This window comes from Gymnogyps californianus, chromosome 5 (assembly GCF_018139145.2).
Source record: "Gymnogyps californianus isolate 813 chromosome 5, ASM1813914v2, whole genome shotgun sequence".
Lineage (NCBI taxonomy): Eukaryota > Metazoa > Chordata > Aves > Accipitriformes > Cathartidae > Gymnogyps > Gymnogyps californianus.
In genome coordinates this window covers 21,959,945-21,983,593 of record NC_059475.1, presented here as the reverse complement: position 1 = coordinate 21,983,593, position 23,649 = coordinate 21,959,945, and the positions used below count along the sequence as shown (strand labels likewise).

The 23,649-nt window shown below is 39.3% G+C and overlaps 1 protein-coding gene across 2 annotated transcripts in view; it reads left to right on the top strand.

Moving 5' to 3' along the window:
• Positions 1-8,351, top strand: part of SLC1A2 (solute carrier family 1 member 2) — a 29,336-nt gene extending 20,985 nt beyond the window's left edge. The window contains exons 9-10 of one of the 2 annotated variants that reach the window (XM_050897304.1): positions 4,642-4,873; positions 8,277-8,351. In XM_050897304.1, coding sequence (XP_050753261.1) covers positions 4,642-4,873; positions 8,277-8,351 — 307 coding nt within the window. Of the gene's footprint in view, positions 1-4,641; positions 4,989-8,276 lie in introns of those variants that run through there. The other variant, XM_050897303.1, reaches the window with a different exon arrangement.
• Positions 8,352-23,649: the final 15,298 nt, after the last annotated feature.

The following is a 23,649-nucleotide window of genomic DNA, read 5'->3' as shown; positions in this document are numbered from 1 at the left end:
ATGAGGCAGGGTTCAGCAGTCAGAGTACAGCTGGCGTAGGGAAAAATGTGATATTGTGGGTTTATTATATTTATGAGGTCATGGTTGAAAACAGGAAGGCAGCGTAGGAATCTGCAGCTGGGAGGAGGAGAGCAAAAGGGAGGTGCATACTCATTTTAAATATATGTTTTTGCGGGCTCTCGAAGTAAGGCAAATAGGTAGGTTTCTGCAGCTGGTAGGAGGATGTGCAAAAGGAGCCTGTGGTTTGTTTGTTTTTTTAGGGGAATGTCATTTAAAAATATTCCTGTGGACTGAGAAGCTCTGCCCACACCAGCAAACCTCAGAGCTGTAAGTTTACCAGCAGTTCTGATCCACTAGTAGATGTTGCATTTCAGGCTCAGCTTCAGCAGCGTTGTTACCGCTGGCTCATCCAACCCTGCTTAGGAAATAAAAATATCTGTACTGTGGAGCTGTAGCGGTGATGAATGTAAGTATAGGAAGGATAGTACTTCTGAAAGAAATATTTCAAGGTATCTTTCCAAAATAAATGCCAGGCAAAAGAACATTTCAGCACAAACGATTGGGTTTGGATCCTTCTGGCCTAACAATCAGCAGTGCAATTGCAGCATGATTCAGAGTTGAAAGGTAGAGGGAAAAGACAAAAGGGATAAAAAAAGAGATGAAAAGCTCTGTGTCATGCCACTAGTGCTGCGAAGTTAAGACAAAGTTTGTTGGTGGAAGTGTTGTGCTAATTAACATATGTTCAACAGCTAATAGCTTTATTTTCCATCTTCCAGTGGTTGTGTTGTGGTAGCCACAATGATTTAATGAGATATGGAAAACAATGCTGCTGACATTGCTGATGTTAAGAAAAGGCACACAAGCCAACTTCTGAGCAAGCTTTTGGGCACACAAACCAGACCTAAAGAATATCTGAAACGAAAGGTCATAAAAAGATATTTTCTTTACTTACAAACATTGTCTTCTTCCATTTCTTTAGATTATCAAATAATGTTACAGCAGTATTTCTAACAGAATGTAGAAGAGAAAGTTAATAAAATATTTAAGACCCAATCCCAGCCACTTTTCTGGAACCAGTGTGTAAATGGAACCAGCCATGTAGAAATATTTGGAATAGCTCTTTTGTAACATTTTGTTTCCAGATAATGAAAGCTTTTAAAAAATATCCTATTCTATGAGTTTTTCAATATTTCTGATGAAAGAAAATATCAGAACATCAACTGATTTTACAATACTACATTTCATCTGAAACTGTGGTCTTACCAAAACTAGTTTTGCACGATTTGGTCATGGTGTAACACAAAGCTGACTTTTGATTGTCCTTAAACTTGGCACGCTCTCCTTCAAATTGGAGCCAAAAGGTTTCTGTATCGATTTCTTCTCAAGCGTCTCCAATATCTAGAGATTAGGTTGCTCAACCTTTCCCCCTCCCACGCATACATACACAGTGTGAGCTCTTTCACCAGGCAAGTTTCCCAAGATTTCACAACTCTCATAGTTTCTCAGTTTAAAACTAAGCACAACACAGCAGTGACATTTAATAGGACAGTAATTATATGCTAACAACTGGAATAAAAGGAGCTTCTTTTGCTCTCCCCAGAAGCTGGCTACTTTCCAGATGTGAGACTGACAAGCTTAGCAAGTATCATAGCACAACCTCAAATACAGTGGTATTTTGCAGTGAAGGGAGAGGAATTAGACAAAATGGGCTTGGACGGCTGATCCAGTATTTAAACCTTCATTCAATAACTCAGAAAAAGATTGCTTGAGTTCTGACTCTGTTCCTTGGCTTAGATCTAAATTCAGAATATTCAGACCCAGTTGATGTCTGGATGTTATGAACAGGGCGTTATATAAATTGAATTAAACTATAGAAAACAGGAGCTCTTTCCTATAATGCCAAAAAGGTAAGGCAAGTTAAACATGTCACCTGGTCTTTGACTTAGCAGGTGTGCTAAGATTTTAATCTCCTTTCTAAAATCTAGTTAGGTTGATATACAGGTTTTCAAGCTTTCAGGGAACAGGAGTAACTTTTTTGCGTACTAGCATGCTATAAATGTACTATGATATTAATAACAAGGGGGCTTGATTCAGTTCTTCTCATTTCTATTCCTTTCATCTACATTGTTAAGCTTCCAGTTCTTCTGATTTATGCCAGTTTGAGGAAATTAGGCATTAACCCTTATCAGGATTCAAAGAATTACTTCCCAGTTACTCCAAAGGGCATCCTTAGCAGATGTTGAGTTGGCTTTTGAGAGAACTTTGACTTTCAGTCCCATTATTCCTCTTAGAAGCTGTTATGGACAATGCAGAAGTAGCTGTGTTGGGGCAAGTCATTTACTAGACTGCAACTTTCCTATGTTAATTTTGTTTACATCATTCCAGCATAGCTGGAATTAATTGGTTGGTTGTTTCTAACAAAAGAGTAAGTACAGTCTTCTTTGTTCTTCTTAGGGTGTTCTTTGGTCCAAAAGAGGTCAGTGGCACTTCGCTGTTTATTCCTGACAGCCGAGACTTTGTCCTTTCTGTTGTAAGGAACTTACTTGTTTACTTTGGTTCATGCAGTATAGCGTGTTCTGCAGCAGTGTGCAGTTTGTATCGCTGAATCTCTTGGCTAGTGGTACGTGCATATGGGCTGGAGCATCTCCTCAAATGACCCTTTCAGAATTTGAATTCTGCCTCAATTATATTTATGTATTCTCTCCACCTTGGTTTTTTTGGCATCCTATAGTATGCCTCCATCATCTAGCATCAGTGAATCCTTTCAAAATTTAATACTACTCATACAAAAAAAATTAAGCAGGTGTTCTTTTTGAGGAGCTATATTGCCGGGTTCAGTATATTTGATAGTCTTAATTAAAAATTACACTCAGAAAGTCATATTTTCCTATTCTGCTACTCTGACCAGGTTTAAAACACTCTTCACAGGCATGTGGGATGCGAACTGTATAAAGCATTTCATTTGTGTGAAGCAAAAATGGAAGGATGTTTTCCTCCTACGGGTTGTTGGTTTGTTTGTTTTTTGGGGGCATTATTGGAGGAGTTTTTTCCTTCTGGGTATTCTTTTGATGACAAAAAAAAATTTAACTGCTTCAACTAAGATATTACACCACAAACTCCAAATATGTAAGCATGATAATGTAGAGAGGGAGAGGAGAAACTTGAAAGGGAATACAGTTCCACAGCTGGGAAAGGCAGATTTACAGATATTTAAAGCAAAGATGTTAAAAAGGGCTCAAAAGTTTGTATGGCCATGAATAGGCATGTGTAATGAATGTTTATCAGTTTGGGGTTTATATATTTAGGGGGTTTTTTTCAGTGTTCTACAGGAAAAGGAGATGTCGCACAAATCTAGTAACTAGAAAGGGTGTTTTCAAATTAATCACTGTCATGGGAAATGAGGTCTTACATGCTGGCTTTTCTGTCACATGGCAAATGTCTACACTTTCAACCTGCCCATTTTGTGTAAATGAGTCTTCGTGGATATACCTCTGAGAATTAATCAGTGTAATCGCTTCTCTGACCTATTTGACAAAGCTAGACTCAGTTGCTGCAGTAGCTTTAAATTGCAACCCTCAGTCAGAAGGTTTTTAGGAGTCTTATGTTTAGTTCAGATATGAAGAGGCAAATTAGATTGTAAATGATTTCAACATATGTAATACAGCCTACCTGCAGTAGGATAGCAGGAGCCCATAGTCCTGCAGTGCTCTGTAAGACCATCTCCCATTTTTGCAGAATTTTGGGCAGGTTTGGGGCAGAATTCTGAAATCAGGGAAAATCCACAACCATGAGTTTACTGCTGACAGATAAAGCCACACTCTAAAAACCAGACAGGAGAAATGTGGCGTGTCTGTCCAACGGCATCCTGTCCAGGAAGTGCCAACAAACACATTTCTTTGTAATGAAGCATGTGAGCCTCTGTTGGCACCCTCCTACAATGAGGGGCACTCGTTACTGAAATGCTGTCACAGGCTTATCATTTTGTAGACCATGACCTATATTTGGTTGGCTCATATGCCGAGCTCTCACATACAGTAGTGTGAGTGGGCATGCTGCCATGCTAACAGATGACCATCTGTAAAGATGGTGCCAGGAGAGGAGCTTCGATGGCCTGAGCCTTATGGAGATATTTCAGGCATTTTTTTCCCCATAGTTTGCTCACTGAGAATAAAGGGAGAGGCCATTTGTTAATCTGTCCCAGAGATGAGAACACTTCCTCAGATCCAAAATCCTTTTCTCTGGCTGCATTAAGTTCAGTGCTCTGATAAATTCAGATTAAACAAAGGGCAATGGTGTGAGCCTGGCACCCTGACATTGAAACCTCCAGCTCCAGAAGCAGGTGCTGGGGAGATCTCAGTCAAGCACAGCTCTGCAGTTTGGCTGTGTCCCTAGTGCAAGTTCTTTGCCAAAATCCATGTATGAGCAGCTGGGACATGGGAGTTTGCACATCCTCCCTGTCTGAACAAGTCCCCTGGGAAAGCAAGCTTTTTCAATTTCACTTGAAAGCGCACATCTTTCTGTTCTAAATATTCCTTAAACTTTCTGAAATAAATGCAGTAACTGTAACATTAACAGGGCTTCCATGCCCTACTTTTTCTTCCTCTCATGCCATTCAGCCTGTGCCTTTTGTTTCTTTTGTAGGGACCGGATGAGAACGTCAGTCAATGTAGTGGGGGATTCTTTTGGTGCTGGCATTGTCTACCACCTTTCCAAGGCAGAACTTGACACCATTGATTCCCATCATAAAGGGCACGAAGACATTGAAATGACCAAGACTCAGTCAATCTATGACGACATGAAAAATCATAGGGAAAACAACTCAAACCAATGTGTTTTTGCAGCTCACAACTCAGTCATAGTAGATGAGTGCAAGGTACCTTTCACATTTATGGATATTGAGACATGTATATAGCACTGCATGCTTTATTTTATCTTTTTTTTTAACGTGCATGTATTTTTCAAATTGTTCTGCAAATAACAATGTGACAACAAGGTCCATGAACCCCAGACATTTTGAATGAGTTTGAGCAGTTCAAAAGATGTTTTTTTGCACTCTTCTTAAAAGTTGTCATTTGAGGGGAAAAAATCATGTACATTGTTTACATATCAAAAGGCAAGATGCAGCGTATTATGGAATATGCCAAGACACAGAGAATATGGCATCACCTTCTATGGACATTTACTTAATTTTCTATGGCAACAGAGAACTTAATTGCCAACCCAAAGGAAGGATAGCTGCAATTCAGATACAGGTGTTGTAATTTGCTGACTGCCTTCCATGATATGCTGTTCAGAGGTGGACATGTTGAATGCACTTTAGCATCAGAATGCTCCTGCACTCATACAGCATGCTTACGCTTTGCTTCCGTCATCGTTCCTGAGTCATTAAGACACAAACATCGTATTCTCTCTCTAATCCTTGCTGTAACTAACATGGATTATTAATAGTAATAATAACGTGTTGGTCAGAGCAAAGTGAGCTTGAGAAACCCCACCAGTTGAATGAGAAAACGGTTGGGGAGTTTAGTGGTTAAAAGTTTCCTAAGCACCCACCACTAGGATGGGGCAGTTTAAAATCAAGAGAGAATTTTTGAAAAGGAGGAGAAAGAGACTGAAACAAGCTGAAACTTTTCATTTCATAGTCTTTTTAAAAAATTATTAATACTCTGATCTGATCCTGTACACTGTCTTTGACACAGTGAATTTGCCAGTGAGCCTACCTTAGCCATTTATCCAAACAGATTCTCTTGCATCGTCCAGTTGCCACGACAGAGCCAGTAATTAACTGTGAATGTGTACACTAAGTCCATTAGCAGATCACCATATATACTGGAAATATAAGTCCTATTCTATCACTTTCACCTGTCTCCAGCCTGGCTGGAAATGTTCTTTAGAATAGATTTTTTTTCTAATGCTTACTTCTAGATAATGTCAGGCCAAACCTGAATTTCCAGGGGAAAAAGTAGTACTGAATTCAGGAAAGAAAAAACTTTCATCTTATCCTCAATTTTTCCCTGAATCTTCCAAGTTTTTAATAAAATGATTTTTTAAAATGAAAACAAACATTTTGTTCTGATATGGCTCTCCCCTTCCTCTTCTGACCCACTTTTTCCATGAGAAAAATGAAAGAAAAAAAATTTTGAAATGGAAAGAGAATACATGCTTACACAAAATTAAAAAATTGTCATTAATTTATATTTCTCAAAAAAGGAAAGGACACAGAAGAGATAAAAATTTGAAGGAAAAAAGAAAATCCCTGAAAAGAAAGATCTCATTTGAGAACAGATTGTTTTCATTAAAAATAAGCACATGCATGCTCCCCCCCCCCCCTTTTTGGTTAACTTCTTTTGGAATTTTTGGAAAACTGTTTTTCAGTGAAAGAGTATGCTAATTTCAGTGGGTTTAAGACAAATGCAGCTACCATATATCAGTCTGAATCAGGTTCATGGAACTGAATACTGATAATTTTATCTCCTTCCAGTCTCTCAGATTTGCACAGAGATCCAAGGCAAGCTAGAAAGTAGTAGCCTGTTGATGCAATACTTACTGCACTTTCTTTTCTCCTTCAGTTTCTCTTATTATTTCCCTCAGTTGAGGCATTAGCTTACCTCAAAAACATGGATTAAAGGTGCTGTATGTCATCCTAAGCACACCCTTTAATTAAAATTTGGGACCAGTGATTTATGAGCTAGAAGTGTTTGTCCTTTTTCATTGTTTTAGGTTTGCTCTGCTTGCAATCTCATTTTGCACTTTTAAACTCATGAAAAGAGCCAGGGTTTACTGGATTGAGCACAAGACTGACTTTGAGCAGGTCACTTGTCTTGTCCGTGTGTCTGTCTGCAAGCTGCCAAAAGGATGTGATGTTACGGTCTACTTTATAAGGTCTGAATATATGCTGACATTTGCAAAGCATTTGGATCATGTTGAAGTGGTCTAAAGCTCCCAAGTGTTAGAGTAGCAAAAGCAACAGAGTGTAGGATTTGGGGCTTCAAAACAGCCAGCTGTTAAATCTGAAGAGACATCTCTTCATCCTGTCAAATGCACTGGTGGGTTGAAAAGCTCACTGCAACTCTGGTCAGAATTTGGAAAAGCTAATCTACTAGCATGTCCTTTCTATTTACTTTCTGTAATATATTCCATGTATAATGCTAGTAGTTTATAATTTTGCATGGTTAATGTATATGTTTAATAAGTAGTTTACCTTTATATGGGGGTAGAGTGGTTGTTATTGCATGATATTTTTGTATTTTTTTAATATCATATTTCATATAACTCTGTGATTTTCATTTCTGAATAAGCTGTTCATTCCTGTATTTGCGTGTTTCCCCCTTTCAATTACCTAAGAAAAAGCTTGACTTTGTTTCAAAAATCAGTGCATTTTGTCATGTTTCCATGTCCCAATGCTTCCATGCATCCAGTTTATCCAGCATGGGGAATTTCAGCTCTGTCTTTAAGTTTTCATTTGAAGCTGAGGATGTTCACTTACAAGGTAAGTTAGGAAAGAGTGAGCCATCCATTTAGAATTAAATGAAAGGTTCTCTCACAATTATAAAGATCTAGATCACTTTTGTAAAGTTAAATTGACTTTTTACCTTTCTGAAATTTTTTAAGTCATTTGGCTGGAGCTATCTTTCTTGAAGCATGCATTTATTTATAGTGATTTCTGGGATGCAACATACTGGCCAGTGTTTACTGTGAGTTGGTAGATCACTATAGGTCTTCTACCATACTTAAAAACTAAAAATTTTAGCACATATCTTTACAGGCAAGAGTGATATTTTGCTGTACTTGTGTGTGAGACATACATAGCATTATGAATTTTTGGTCTGACTATAGTCAAAGTCTTTCACTACATTGTTAGAAATAGTGGTATGATGAACAATACTTTCATAGCATATCTTTTCCTCCATTTCTGTAAAGGTGGTGTAATTGTAGGTGAGTTTGTATAGATACACATCTATGATTATTCTGGCCTTGCATATTTTTCATGTCCTTACATCAGCTATCTTGCCTTGCTAAGGAATTCCACCGAAAAAATATGACTTTTAACATTAAAAAAAAAAAGTAATCTGTTTTTTAAATAATCCAGAGAAATCTATAGGAGATAGAAAGGAGCAGAATCTGAAATATTTATAAAAAAAAAAACTACAGCAAAGGCTAAGAAAATAAGTATATGTAATTCCTGTAAATATCATGATCTTCCATATAAAACTCATGACTTTTCTTGTCAAAGTGCCTTGGCCTTTAAGTCAGTTGTTGGTGATAATTACTTGCAGGTCACACTGGCAACCAATGGCAAATCTGCAAACTTCAGTGTTGTTGAAGAAGAGCCTTGGAAATGTGAAAACTAAGGGAAGAGATTCCTAGCTCCATCTTTAATAAGCCCTGAAGCTATCTTCTGGCAAAAGATATGACGATAAAAGAAGATTTCTCTTTTTTCTATTTAACATCTACAGTTTCTGCTTACTTACTTTCTTAACTGAAACTTAGCAAAGATCTCATCAAGTCATTGTAGTGTCTTTGCCAAGCAATGATCTGTAACCATCTGTCTCCCTTGTGTTACTGTTTGGATGATGCAGCTGGAGAATACTCCATGCAGTGCAATGTGCTCTCACCGGCCTGCCCTTTCATTCAGGACACAGAGAATGTAAATGCTGCAAAATGGGAAGATCAAAGTGCCAGTACGGTTCACTACAGGGACTCAGGGTCACAAATACAAGAGAAACATAACACCACGTAAACCTTCAAGTGTTTTGGTGACTCTTGTGGCATACCTGATCTATTTAGTACTGTATGGCTAAAATATCTTTTGAAAATATCCATAAAGATTTCTGTTTGTTTTAATAATAACAAGCACTGTATTTTTGTGCCTAGTTGTACTTTAAACTGAACTTAGATCCAGGAGCAAGATTAATGTATAGAAGTCAATAAATTATCCCAGACATTTTGTTAGATCAGTACAACTAATACTTAGCATCAAGACAAGACCTTAGATTTGTATGTGCATGTGATGTGTTTTTATCAGCTGTCCCAGGGCAGGTGCAGCCTTTATTTTATGATGGGGCTGTGCTGCTTTGTGACCACAATGCATCATATAATACAAGGCAGTATTATTGGAGGGATGGTAGTTCCTTCACTAAATCTATGCCTGATGTACAAAATACAGAATACCATGGGCTCTGTTATGCCATTCTTAATCAAAGTAGGTAGCACCTTACTATTCACCCTGCTCCACTGATGTCAGAGGTGTTCCTCATGTGGACAGGACTACTCAAGTAAGGTACTACTAAGACTGATCACGGATATAATGATTTGGTACTTGATAATGAGCTATAAACAAATTCTGAATTCATTACTTTAAGAAATTGAGAGTTTTTGAATGTGATCATCAGTAGCATTTGGTATGAAGTGAAAGCTGTCTTTCAAGTATATGTGATATTTCAGAGAATGGCTAAATCCTGAATTCATTGCTAAGCCAAATTCCATATGAGGTTAATAGAATTTGGCCAGGGTTAGGACTGAATGAAGAATAAACCAGAATTACAGGATTTAGACCAGTACATTGAATCTCTCTCTCTCTCTCTCTCTCTTTTGTAGAGTAACAATTCATATAACTCTCTAATGTCAGAGAAATGTTTCTTAGAGCACGCAGCATCTCAATTAACAAGGTGTTTTGTCAACATACTGTAGCTGACTCATTCTGTCAGAAGAAATTACAGTCACAATAATCATCCTGTGAAGTGTTTTTAAAGGTGCTTGTTAATACTCCGCAATTTTAAGACACTGGTGAATGCCATTATACTATTAGCAATGTTCTGTAGCAAAGCTGAGCCACGTGGCCTTGGGAGGCTCTACCTACAGAACAAGCTTTGTGCAATTTTTGGGGGAGCTCTCAGAGATTCTCAGAATGAATCAGAATATGAGCATACGGTGAACTTAAAAATGGCAGAAAACAGATTTGAAACATGTACGGAAATAGGCCGTTCAGTCTCTGTGCTCAGAGCTGGCATGGGTTTAAACAGGAATAATGTGTTTAACTGTAGAGCGGTATTTGGCTCTGTAGAAGCTATTAAAATATAAATATAATCTGCTTTTGCTCATCTGCATTCATGTAAATATCTCCAAAAATGCACACAGACCTGAGCCAGCCAAGGCTACTTGCATGATTAATGATGTGCAAGATCAAGTCCATTGTCAGAGTATCCCTCATTTAAGCATTTGTTGTCATGGAATATTTTTCTTGCCATTGTATTTTTGTCCTCTCTTGCATGCCATGGCTACAATCCTAAGCAAAATGGCCTATGTAATTTAACAAATATTGAACCACTGTGAATTCTGTAGGCCTCTAAGATGTATTAGAGGTAGAGACCTTTTCCAGAGGCCTCCTGAAGCATCTTAAGGATCTTTTTTTGTGAGGGATGGAATTGTGGGATATTCAGAGAAGTGGTAGGCAGGTTGTCTTTTCTTTTCTTCAGTCATTGGTATTAGCATATCCAGAGTTAACCTATAGCTAGCTGCTGCTTCTCCCAATTTGCATTTGAAGACATTTTTACCACTGAGTTATGTGCCAGAAATGTGCCTGGGACAATGTGTAGGTACTCTAAAATGTTCCCTACTCTGAGGGTGCTGGCTCACATCAAGTGAAATTTACTGTGACTTGGGTGGTAGTCATATCCAAGAATAACACGCAGTGTTTACCCCGGTTTATATCCAGCATTCTTGAGCTGTTTCATGGCACAGCTCACCCATTAATAGATGACTTTCTATCCTCTTCACTGTAGCAGTTTCTTAGGAGCAGCCGCACCGATTGCTTGCCTTGAAAGTAGCTTTAGAAAACTGGTCCATACACTTTTAGCTGTCATTTGAAACTGTTTAGCAGTTGGAAACAAATAGGAATGCCAGCAACATGTGACTAGGCAGCTCCACAAAATTACATATTGAGAAACACTTAGAGTATGCTTACACTTATCCACTTGGGATGTATTGTGCTTTGAAGAGTGCTTCTTTGGATGGAGACTAGAGGAGGAAGGAATGAGATGCTAGAGAAACCCCACCCACATAAGGGAGAAAAAATTTGGGTCTTTTGATAGGACTAGAATAGCAGACTGTGATTTTAAAATAGTAATTCTGTAGATACAGTAACTCAGGGATGTTTCAAAAGATAATTACGATGGTATTTCTCTATTTAAATGTGGATGTGGGAGAAGGAGAAATGTTGGTTTTGGTATACTCCTCTGCTCTTGGCCTGACTGAATATTTAATATAGCGTTGCTCCAGTGCAGCAGTGTATTTAACCATCAAAAAGCTTTCCGTTTCTCTGGGAAATGTAACTCACTCTTGGCTTGCATTTCTCGATTTGCTCATTCCACATGAGGCTGTGTTGCTACTTAACTAAATAAACAGAAAATAACCCAGGGACTGGCCACTGCAGCTAATACAAGGTTCATGTTTCAGCAGGCAGTGCTGGTTACTGGCCAGTCTCTTTTTAGTTTCACTAGGAGTGTTGATGCATTAATTTGCATCTGGCAAATCTTTTGTATTTGTTCACAGTGCTGGGGTGGCAAAGTTAAAGGAAAAGCACAGTGGAAACTGATTTGTTTTCTGTGTGGTTCCTAAACAAATTAACACTTCTTTCTACATTCATCTTGTTTGCTGCTCTGTCAGTTCCCCCCACCCTTGTCTGTGCAACTGTGATATCCTTTGCCCTTTGGATTGCTGACAGCTCACTGGCACATGGAAAAGTCTAGACCAGGCAAAGACTCAGTTAATTGCATGCTTAATTAAGTACATGCTTATGTATTTGCTTTATGCATTTACTGCTGAAGCTAGGTCAGCATTCTCGTAATATCTGTTCATTGAAACTAAAGCACACTGTACATTAAAACTACAGAAGAGGTGCAGCACTTTGCTACTGAATTTGTTTCTTTATTGCTTCCCTTAAAAGACAAAGGCTGCACCAGCATTGTAAGAAACATGCATGGGTCTTATACACGAAGGTGCTTCAAATAGGTAGGGGATAAGCCATTTGAACCATATTATGGGATGTGCTCCTTCCATTTGAATCGGTGAGAAACTCAGTATGTCTTTGAAAAACTGTGTTTGCTGTAGTAAAACCTGTGCCTGCAATGCTCTGACTACGTGAAAGTCCCACTGAAATCTATGGGAGTCACGGGCTTCCAGGAAAGGTCAAGTCCCTTCCTGTCTCCATTAAGTTATAAGACATTTCACAATCCCATCCTAGGGAATAGTCTTTGCTATTTATAATGACGTTGATTCTCACATCCAAAAGATTTCTGCCAGGATGCTTCTTTTTTGCCTAATTGTTTCTATGCTACAAGTCCAGCAATGAATTTAAAACTCAGCACAAAAATAAGGACCACTATCGTTACAGTTTTTTCCATTTCTTCCCTGAGATACAGCTGATCTCCATTTCTTTCTGAAAGCACATGGAATTCCAAACTTTGTGCCACTTTAAAACGTACGAGTAATATAGATTTCTGATTTGTTTTCCATCACTCCCAGGGTCATTAGTTTCCCAGCAGTAGATACTCAGAAGAGCAGACTGTTCATCTGAGAAGCTGCAGCAACAGTGTTTGAACAAATTTATTCTGGCAGCTGCCTGGATTTTCTTTGCTTCCTCGCCTTCACTTGTGTTGCAGCCTTGTTGTAGCAACACAGCAGCAATCATCGCACAAATCCCCAAAACCATAGGCAGTATTAAACCTCACCTCTGACATTCACTTCTATAAAAAGGCTCTGAGCTTTAGTACTGGGCTCAGAAGAATCCTTTTGTGGAGATGTAAAGGTATAACTGTTTCTCATTTCATTAAGTTCAATTAATCTATTTTTATTGCTGCATTTGAATTAATTTACAGAAGGATAAATAAGGGCACTTTATAAAAATGTACTGTAGTATTATTCTATTATGAGCCAGAAGACTATCCTTGATTTTATTACTGTGACTTCTAAGGCCACGATTAAGATATTTTTCATATTAGTTATTATGATAGGTGTATAGTCCATTGGGACAACTCACGTCGGCTATAATTCACCACATAAGACTATGTAAGAAGCTCCTGTTCCAAGTAGAAAGCACTCTCTGGAAGATAAGTTATTTTCTTCTCTCCAGTCATATTGATGACTTTGAAAGAAAAATATTTACCCAATTTCCTTTGTCTGAATAATGATATATAGAGTGTAGCTTCAAGTACTGCAAAAAAAAAAAAAAAAGGAATTGCAATACTGAAGTGTCAAAGAACGCAGTCCAGCTGTAAACAAATTGTTCCGCTTCGCCATGTTATTTTTGACAGTGTTATGTGCTTGCTCACAATTTACCTGAAACAATGTATTTAGTGCATATTCCTTCCAAAGTCATTGATCTTTCTTCCCACATAGACACCAAGGCTGTGTCTCTCTGTGGTCCTCAGACAAAGCACAGACTGCAGTTCTGCACACCTAAGGCATGACTCCCGGTAAAGACCCCAGCAACAGTGCCTGGGTACAGACTGTACAATGGGTACCTCCCTCATTTTTTCCTCCTGATCATGTTTGATGTTAAATTGAAATCTGCTGCTATGAACGAGTCAAACCACTGCTGATGCACAGGTGCTGGTAATTCTTTTAATTCTTGTATGAATGGGCTCCCTGGCACAAGGCTCCGAGGAACCATTCCTCACATGTGCCCACCATCCCAGAGACATCTTCCCCTGCTCAGGGGAAACCTGGTGACTTGCCACTATCAGGTTGATACAAATCCTAACGGATAAGGTGGTTGTGCAGTTGCAACTATGAGTCTTATGGAAAACCCAGGCTCCAAACATTGAAAAAACCTAGAGCATATCACTGAGCCACTGAGTAGGACTCTGCTAGTCCAGGATGGAAATAACCAACAGGCTAATGCAGGCTTTGGGGAGGCAAGTCGACTTGTGAGATTTCTCACTTCACCCAACCTTTGATCCCCTTTCACTTCTAACTACATTCTGCTACAGAGCCAATGCTGATTGATGCCAGTGTCCAATCCTTCTAGTCTGATTTTTCAAAATTCAGGAGTCCTGCAATTGCTTTTAATGATGCTCTGTAGCGCACACCATTACACGAAGGGAAACTGTCATAGGCAGCATCACACAACCTGGATTGTCTGGTACCTGTACATGGCTTTGTACATAAATAGCATAGTTTGCAGGGATTTTTGTATCATTCTTTTCTATTTTTCTTCTACAGTTTTTCAAAGACTGTATGCAAACTGTGTTTACAAATTGATTCTGCAGTCAGTATTGTAGATTATAGCATTTCCATTTTGGTGTTTTGTATGGGCTTGTGAGTTCTTGTGTGCTACAGGTTGTCCTTCCTTCTTAAAGACAATTGCATACACTTCCATCCAACATATCCTGCTCCTTTCTTAAATATATCCCATTTCCTATGATCTGGTGTGAACACTAGCTTGTAGAATGCATGAGAAAAAGCTGCATATGTATTTATATTGTTAAATATTATATGCTCAATACTGATTTAGTTAATAATACAGGTTTTAGGAATTTGTACTTGTTCTCTGGAAACTACAGTGTAGACTGAACTAAATTACCTAGTATCTGTAATTTACAGACACACTAATATTTTCTTACAATGTTTTCTATATGACCGTATAAGGTAGGGGGATAATCCTTTAAAGGTGATCTGTACCTTAGAACAAAACCGGTTTTCTTATAACATTTAGGATCGATGAAATATTTTTGTGTTATCTTTAGTGATGAATTATAAAGAAAGCACAAAGCGCAAGAAGCAAATAGGAATTTCAAGATGTCCTTAAATGCTGCAGTTCATTATGGAACAATGTTATAATAATCTGAACAATCTTCTAGATTGACTGTCTTGGGCAATTGTCGCTCATTTTTGTCATTTTTCCTGGTGTTACCTTTGCCAAATCCTGCAGTTCTTTCTTGAGATCCGACCATGTGTAATTGACTGACTCAGAATACAGTTTATAGAAAACTGGAGATCTGAGTAGGCAAAAAATATATCAGGTACCCAGTCCGTCTTGCTACAATGCAGTGTATATGAGTTCAGCCTGTGGAAAGAGTTCATGATTTGGCCACCTACCTTTGCCTTCTTGAAAAGGGATCAACAGAACCACCATGGGACCAATGTAATTGGGTAGCATCCATACAAATACCTCCCGCTTTCTTATGTATTTTAAAGAGAACAACCACTATATTTTTTGACCAGGACAAGTGAGAGTTGCTTCTCTATTATGGTCATCTGTTCCCCTTAGGCAAATACCTGTTAGCATTAAGGCTGTGGCTATAATAATTTCGATTTAATTAACAAGGAACTGTTTTTAGAGGAATAAAAATAAATTCGTATAAATATTCATAACAATTATATCACAAAAAATCTTTTATGGCCTACTAGCTCTTTGACTGTAATTCAAAACAAAGAAAACATTGAATAGCAAGTACTGCTGTCCCAGTGTGACTGATACTTGGTATCTCTCCAACTATTCAGAAATCTATGGGGCCATGTTATTCTGTTGAGGTTTTGGAGTCTAAATTCCTAGTAGATATACATGTAGGAAGTGTGTTGATATACCCTTGTATTTTAATCTTTCTTGTATTTTAAATCAGATGTACCAGGTATTATCTTAATAGGAACCGCAGGTAGAATAGTATTTTAATCTTTCTTGTATTTTAAATCAGATGTACCAGGTATTATCTTAATAGGAACCACAGGTAGAATAGTGCTAAGTAAATAGCTGTAAAACCTTATTGATACCACTTTTGACATTTTGTTGAAGCATGATGTCCAGTGCCTCTCTGCACTTAGTGTAGATAATGTAGCTATCAACATGTAATTTCAGTGAAATGGTGTATACAGTATGGGTAGCAGTGCTTTAATTTAATTTAATTGGTTTCTGTGTATTGAGCCATAGTAGAAAATCAGACTGTCTTTTAAAATTTTGTTCTACTTTCTGTTTTTCATTTGCATCTGGGTTTGTTTCCTTTTGGCCATTCAACTGATTAGGTTCCACAGCTTAGTAACTGCTTTATCTGTCTGTTATGGAGTATCCTGTTCTGATAACATTCAGAATCATGTATGCAGCCAACTTATTGTAAATATGTTATTTTTAGGTTTCAGCTATCTAACCAGTGTGGTATGTGTTAGTACTTGCATGTGTGTAGTTTCCTGGCAGTGAGTGAAAGTGATCCCAGCATAGATTTGCTGCCTTGTGAATGCAGTTGTTATGACATCATTAAGAATTAATGTACACCTAGAATGATTAGTTTCTGTTTTGTTTTCTTCTTGTTTGCTTGAAATGTTGGGACTCTTTATCACCAGAAGTTTAGTAAGTCACTGTTTAAATTGGGACAATGAATAAGGGGAAATCCATCTAACTGCATTCCCACTGGATGCCCTGGCTGCTTTTGACTCCTTGTGCACTGTGCATCGTTCAGCCCTTAGTCACGTCACGGCATCGCAGGATCCCTGAGTCACTTCCAGTTCCTCCTTGACCACAGACGCCAGCAAAGCAAGTGCAGTCACAGGGCTGTGACTGGGCAAGGCTGCAGGCAGCAGGGGGCTGCTGGTTCTCTCCAGAGTGCCCAAGAAGTCAAAGTAGGAACCTCTGCTTCATCCCCTTGGCAGAAACAGTCTCTGAGAAAGATGAATACACTCATGGGCGAAGATGCACTGTTTCTTTCATTGTTAAAAAAGGATATTAATAGTTATTGGAAATTAAATGCAAAGCTGAATGCTTCTCAAGCTACTGTGGTGTACAGGCCTGTTTGTTATTCACAAAAAGTATGTCCGATCATAAAACAGACTTATAAGCTATATAGTCAGTGGCAAAAATCTTCTGAAATCAGGGCTACAGTTCAGATCTGTGAGAAAATAAGACCTGTCTGGGGCAAAACCTGAAGGTGGTTCTGAAAGAGCTTGGGACAGCAAGAAGAAGCTGCTTCATTTCTAGATACCCTAGGCCTGGATCTCATAAATACAATCATCCCCTGTAAGCAGAAAGACATCAAAATCAGGCCCCAAAGCACAGGATGTATCCTGCTTGGTGAGTCCCATTACGATGCTTCAGTATGAATTGCACACTACAGTACTGTGCGGTGACTATTCATCATGCCCTGCCCCCTCTTAAAAGTGACCAGGCACGAGCTGGAATGTTTTGAGATGTTTCATGTAAAAAGGATTAAAAGGAAGAGGGATAAGGTTGGTCTTTTCCTTACACTCAAAAAGTTCCCCAGATTTTGAAATGACATACTGTACAGTATCTATAGCACAGTTAGTTTAAAAACTAATGAATGCAGATGATAAAATTTCTCCCAACTCTGGGCTCTGTTCTTGTATATTGTAGTTGGAATGCCCCATTAGACTGAGTCTATTTTTGTAGTTCAGATCCTTTCCTCCTTACAACAATCAATCAGTAGTGATTTGCTTTTAATGCTGTGAACTGATTTCTGTAACTTTCACGTATAAAAAAACCCCTAGACATTCTTTCTATACTGGAAATAGTCGTGAATATAATATTTCACTAAGTGTTGTACCTCTTATGTACATACCATCAATAAATGTTGATTCATAATTTTCATGGCTTATATCTGTGAGTTTTAATGTCAGCCTGGGCTCAGTATGGGAATGCTTTGGGTAGGAGTTAGATAAAGCAGTCTGACGTGAGAGGCTGCCTGTTCTGAAAACTGCAGGCAGGGTAGAAGATGGACCTGACTTTGCCGAAGTGTTAGAAATCTCACCCCTCACTGTATCGCCCAAATATTCCAGGGTACCAGCTGCAACTGAGCTTGTTTGCCACAAAGGCCAGGATACACTAACTACAGTTCTTGGTATTGAAGTCTAGAGAAGTGGGAAGAAATGTTAGAAGAGTAGGAGGATACAATGCGATTGTTGCAGTTGCTTTAGAAACCTACTTCCCTCCCCTGGCTGATAAAAAATAAATCTCTTCCTCATAGCCTTTCTAAAAAAATAATAAATAAAGCCTGTAGCTGAACCCCTGGGGCACTTTGTAAAGAAAACAACTCTAATACATGAATTAAGAGATGCTCATGGAGTGAACCATGGCCCAGAGGCCTGGCAGTTGCTAAGTATGGAGAGAAAGCTCCGACATTTATGCTCAGAGTAGCACACGTTACAGAAATAGCGTAACTACCATTGTGCGATCAAGACACATAGCCGAAACCCAGGCTGTGAGGTTTAACAGTCTGTACAACCCTGGGCTTACTTCTTACTAATCTAACCGAGGCCAGCATCCACTTGAGAAGTTTCCAAAGAAAATCCAAGCATGACAGGAAGTGGCTTTGGCAGCACTTCAGCTGGCGATCTGCCCTCTGAGTCAGTAACAAACTAAGTCCTAATGCGGCGCTAGGAAGATCTTTGGGCAAAAGATAAATCTGAGGCCCCAGCTATCTGCTGCTGTTTCTGTACCACGTTGCTGCTTTCTGCCAGAGGCAGAAACATCCTGATCTGGCCTCATCAACAAGCATTGTTAATAAATGCACGCTGCTGACGTAAAATTCCCTGCTGAAGTTTGTTGTGCTCAAGATTCCCCATCACTCACATATTTTATGTGCACTGTGTACGTTCAAATTCCTTCCATAAAAGGTGGTTATTCTTTCGTTACACATCATGTCAAAAAGTTTGCTATGAAAGGCTTGACACTGTGACCTATGTTTGTTGCTTTTTTCAAAGCAATGTTTCTACAAGAATGACCTAAAAAACCCAACCCATGTAGGAGCCAATTCTGCAATTATATGAAGTTGTCCCTTTTAAAAATACATACCCCAAAGGCTGATTCTCTAAGCCCTTGCAAGCCCCTTGTGTGCCCCTCTTTCTCCATGTCCTCAGCCTTAGAGAAAAAGATTATTTCAGGAGTGTCTTTGTATCTGGAATGTGTCCCTCTCTACAGGAAAGCATCTGCTATAAGGTGCTATAAAAGACAGTGAGTCATGAATCATTGACCCATATTAAGAGATATTTCTATATCCACTCTCAGGCATGAAAGAAAAACCAAGAGAACACTTCAGGACTGCTAAACCTTAAACAGTCTCCTCCTTTGTATTAGATAGTACATGTAAACAGGACAAGGATATGAAAGAAACAGGTGGCTCTAACTTACAGTGCTTTAGGAGGAAAACATTAAAAATGACACTCAGCTGGGCTAGCAAGAGTTATTTGCAGCAAGCACTTATACTGCAAGAACGTACAAATACCCCAGCAGGGTTTAGTGCCACTGCGCTGCCAAAGCTCCCCCGAGCTGTGCAGAGCCCTGTGTGGGCGCACAAAGCTGAGGCGGCTTCACAGCCTCGGCAGGCAGCTGTCTGCTGTCTCACGTGGACAGCATGCAACAAAAGCACTCTTCTGCTACAGCAGGCGCAGGAAGGAAACTAGATCGTATGCAAGATCAGGTCTTGCGGTCGTGGTGGCGTTAGCAAGGCAGGCAGGTTCTGCTGCAATAAGCAAAATGTGTCTGCGTAGACAGATAAATTACAAAGCTGACTGCCGCCAACCAAAACTCGCAGGGACAGGATCCAGAGGAACGAGGCCTCACACTGTTTATGGCGCTTCTGTAGTGCAAGGACGAGTATTTAGAAAAGCAACCTAGGGTCTGTCTTTCACAGGGTTGTGCTATTCATTCTGACTCGTGACTGAACTAAAAATATGTTTGCCTTTCCCATAGTCGTTTGTAAGACTGATCTACCTCCATTTGGCTGTTTTCTTACTGGGGTGCCCAAAGGTGCTCCATGGATCGCTCTCCTGTGGTCCACAGACACCACTTGAGAAATGCTGCTGTGGAGATGTGCAAGCGAGAGAAGACGGCTGACTCCCAACTCTGTGAAGGGGAAAGAAGAGGGACTGGGCTAGGAAATTAACTCAAAATTCATTCCACTGTTTCAAGGTTACCAGTATTACCTAAATTGCTGGGATCAAATAAGCTTTGTTAGCTTACTTTTTAGCAATGATTTTTGAAGGCACTACTCCATATGAATGAAGGTTGCTCTGAAAAAGACTCCTTGAGGAAGACCCACACCTTTGCAGTCAATCAGCAGCAGGCTGACCCTCTGAGCTGTCTCTGAACCCAGTTTCTCCCATTTTTCACTGGCAGGTAACCAACGGGTAGGCTTTATACCTGTCCTTTGCACAGGGAGGGGAAGTCACCCTTCTTGAACAACGGGTAAGTTTGGTTTTTTTTAAGTCACTAGCTGAACAAACAAGCATCGTTACCTAGAGTTCATTTCAGACTTTCTCTTGATGAATGAAAGAAACATTAACTAGAAAATGAACCACAAAAGAACCGCAGGGAAATACCTGATAACTATAAACTTGTCTCTGTTGGTGAATCTGATGACCTACTGCTGCAAAACAAAACATGCTTAATTGAGTGGATGCTTGTAAAACAGTTTTTACAGTAAAGCAAACACACTAGGGTACAGATAGACAGGCAGCATTTAGACATACATTGCCAGTGCTTGAACAAAGCCAAAACAGTGAATCATTTGTAAATCTGAAAAGTAAAATGAACCCAACATACTTTTTCTAGAGATTTGCTGTGAGGCTTGTATCATTGACGGTTGTAGTCCAGAGCACTCGCAGGAAGACTTTTCTCTCCCTTGTTGTGCTGTTGTCAGCTGAGATCACTGTGTCTTGGATACAGGGCTCAGCTATGATGGGCTCATCTTAGAAAAACATCCTGCAGGCTCAGGCTGAAATCTGCTGAAAACTGTCTCTCTGAGCTAGCTACGGTAAGGGTGCTGCTAGCAATCTGCAGCAGCAGCCCTGAACCAGTTGCTTGTTATGAAAAAGAGTGGGCTGATAAAAAGTGATGAATATAAACTCAGACTTAACATCCTATCACGAGGCAAAACATACCCAGTTTATTACTGTTTGTTCTGGGTAAAATGCAAGCGTGGAGTCTTGATTCATGCGAGGAAAATGTGGTCACTGAAAATGATCTAAGTTTTTTTTTCAGATTAAGCCAGAAAAAAAAAAAAAGCCTTTTGAGTATGTGGTGCCAGAAGCCAGATGTACAACGACTGCAAGTAAATTTAGATTTAAAGCTAAAACTCTGCTGTAACCAAACCATTTATACACTGCAACATGGGACTAGCATATGGGCATTAAAGCTGACCCCACCCTAACACGATTGCCTGAGGCAAGGCTTTCAGGTGCCAGGTAAACTTACAGCCTCTGGAGAAGAGGTGGAAAATGCCTTATCACATCCTCCCCTGTCCTGGGTTGCTCTGGGACTTTGAAGGACTTCAGGACTAACTCAGCAGACCTGGAACCTGTTTGATGTACAGAGCCTCCACTGCCTATAAGCCATATGCCAATTTCCCACTGCCAGCCTACACGCCCCTAACTTCAGCTGTGCGTTTGGCATTGCTTACAAGGCAGCCTCTTGCCTCAGCTTCAGCACCAGAAGAAAGCTACTGTTGAGCTAAAGTCTGAGTTAAGTGGATGTTTCAGAGTGAGACTTTTCCCTAATATTCTAAAAAATGCTTGAGGGTTTTCTGACAGATGCACTTAAATTTATGTCAGATCCTATTTGACTTGACAAATCCTATTTTACTGTAAATTTACACAGACATTTTTTCCAATGGGAAATAAATTACTTGTAAGTATTTCACTTCAGTACAAAGGGAAAGCTATACTATGTATTAGGCCTGGTGAGTCTTCCAAAAAACAGTGATTTTGCACAGCTAGATCTTCTGTCATCTGGGATATTAAAAATAGCTAAAACTATGTCTATTTTTGAAAACAAAAAATACTCATCTTCTCATTTGACAGTCTTTGTGGACTTGTTTTGATCCAAAACTTCATCCTTTTAACTTTTTTCTTTTTTTCTGAAAGAAAACACAAACCTGATGACATTCACATCAGCGTTCAATGCACAGATTTGTGTGGCAGAGAATGTATGAAAATGGGTTTCATCCATCCACTTGTTCATCCAAAACCCTTATGGCTGTAGAGTAAGAAGTTTTAATAAAAAGTTTGAGACTCCTTGAAGCTGTCACTCAGGCAAAACTTTTCTAATGCTTGCTGGAACCATCCAGAAAAAATTGAAAGAAGGCTGTGTTTAAAGCATATGTAAAGCTTTCACTGCCTCTGCTTTACTTGCACTTTAACAATAATCATCTCCCTTGAGGTCAGGAGGGCTTCTTTGATGATGGATTTGCTTCTTTAATTTCAACTTTGCAAAAAACTGTGCAGCAGCACATTTGACCTATATGAAGATCTGTGTAAGTCTGGTACTTTAAAAACAGGAAGATGAGTAAGAAGATAAATGTTCTCAAAATCTTGCCATTGCTAACCTTACTCCAAATAGGTACAGACAAAAAGTACAGTCTCTGTGCTGTACAAAAGACACTGTTACTCATCTTTGCTAAATTTGTGCTTTGCCTCTCATTTCTCGTCGTAACAGCTGCTTGCTCTCAGCATGGTGTTGGTGGATTGCCACATGCAGCATGGCATAGTAATAACGAGAAATAAGCTACCAGGGGAAAATTATTCAAAATCAGTTTGCAAATGAGGTGGTGAATGTAGAGGGTGACTTGGAGGTGGGAGGTTCACAGGAAAAGGCCAATTCTTTTTTCCTTCTCTGAGCTGTGAAATATTCAAGTGCCAAAGTCCTGGGGGTATTGAAGGGACTTTTCCAGTAGTAGCACAGAAATTTCACTCTCCCTTTACTTCCTCTCCCAGCCACTGTGTCATCCCTCTGTCCCTAATCCCTCGAAGCTCCCACCCCCAAAACGCCTTTACACAATTCTCAGCCCCCATAAGGAATGAGAGTTTTGTCACCTACTCCCACACAGCTGGAACTGCACCCCAAGGAACAGCCCAGCACAGCACTTTTTCTGCCACCTTTGTGTCGTTTTCCCCTCCACAGAGGAAAACTAGTCAGTACCTGTGGTTACCCAAAGGGTTTGTATTTGACTAATCAAATCTCTTGCAACCAGAGAAGTCAGAACCTTGAATTGTTTAATAAGGCTAAGAAATAATTATTGGCTAATGGCCTAATATAGCATAAAATAAACCACTAACTGCTGGCTTACAAAATATCCTGGCGTCTCTGTATGCTGAGGCAGAACACAGTTGTCAGAGGATTTAATTTCTTTCGTTCATCTATAGAAAGAGTAATTAGGACCAGCCCTAATCAGGATGATATACTGACCTCTGTCCCTGCCCAGCATTGTTTCTATGTGCTAAAGAGACACTTGGTAATTGTCTCCTAATAATATTCCAGGCAACATGCTTCAAACTACTTAGTATAGAGGCTGTTGTTGTTGTTAACGAAGGACACAACAACAGACATCCCTATCATTTTACCATACATACCAGACATTTCCCCAATGTGAAAAACATTGTGCAGAAATATAATTTTGAACTGATGTTGTGGAAAGGGTTTAAAACATCCACGCAGGTAAACATGATGGCCACATATCCTTTCTCTGCTTTAATCAAACATTCCTTGTAAGATCTTCAAGAAAATACAGGTGAAACAATCACCCCAGATTGTTTGATGAAAATATTACATTCTCATAAAACACACAATCCCTCTCTTAAATATGCTTACTGCTTTAGACAGTATTTCCATGAGAGAGGTGGTCTGGATTACATTTATTTAAAATTGTTCAAGAC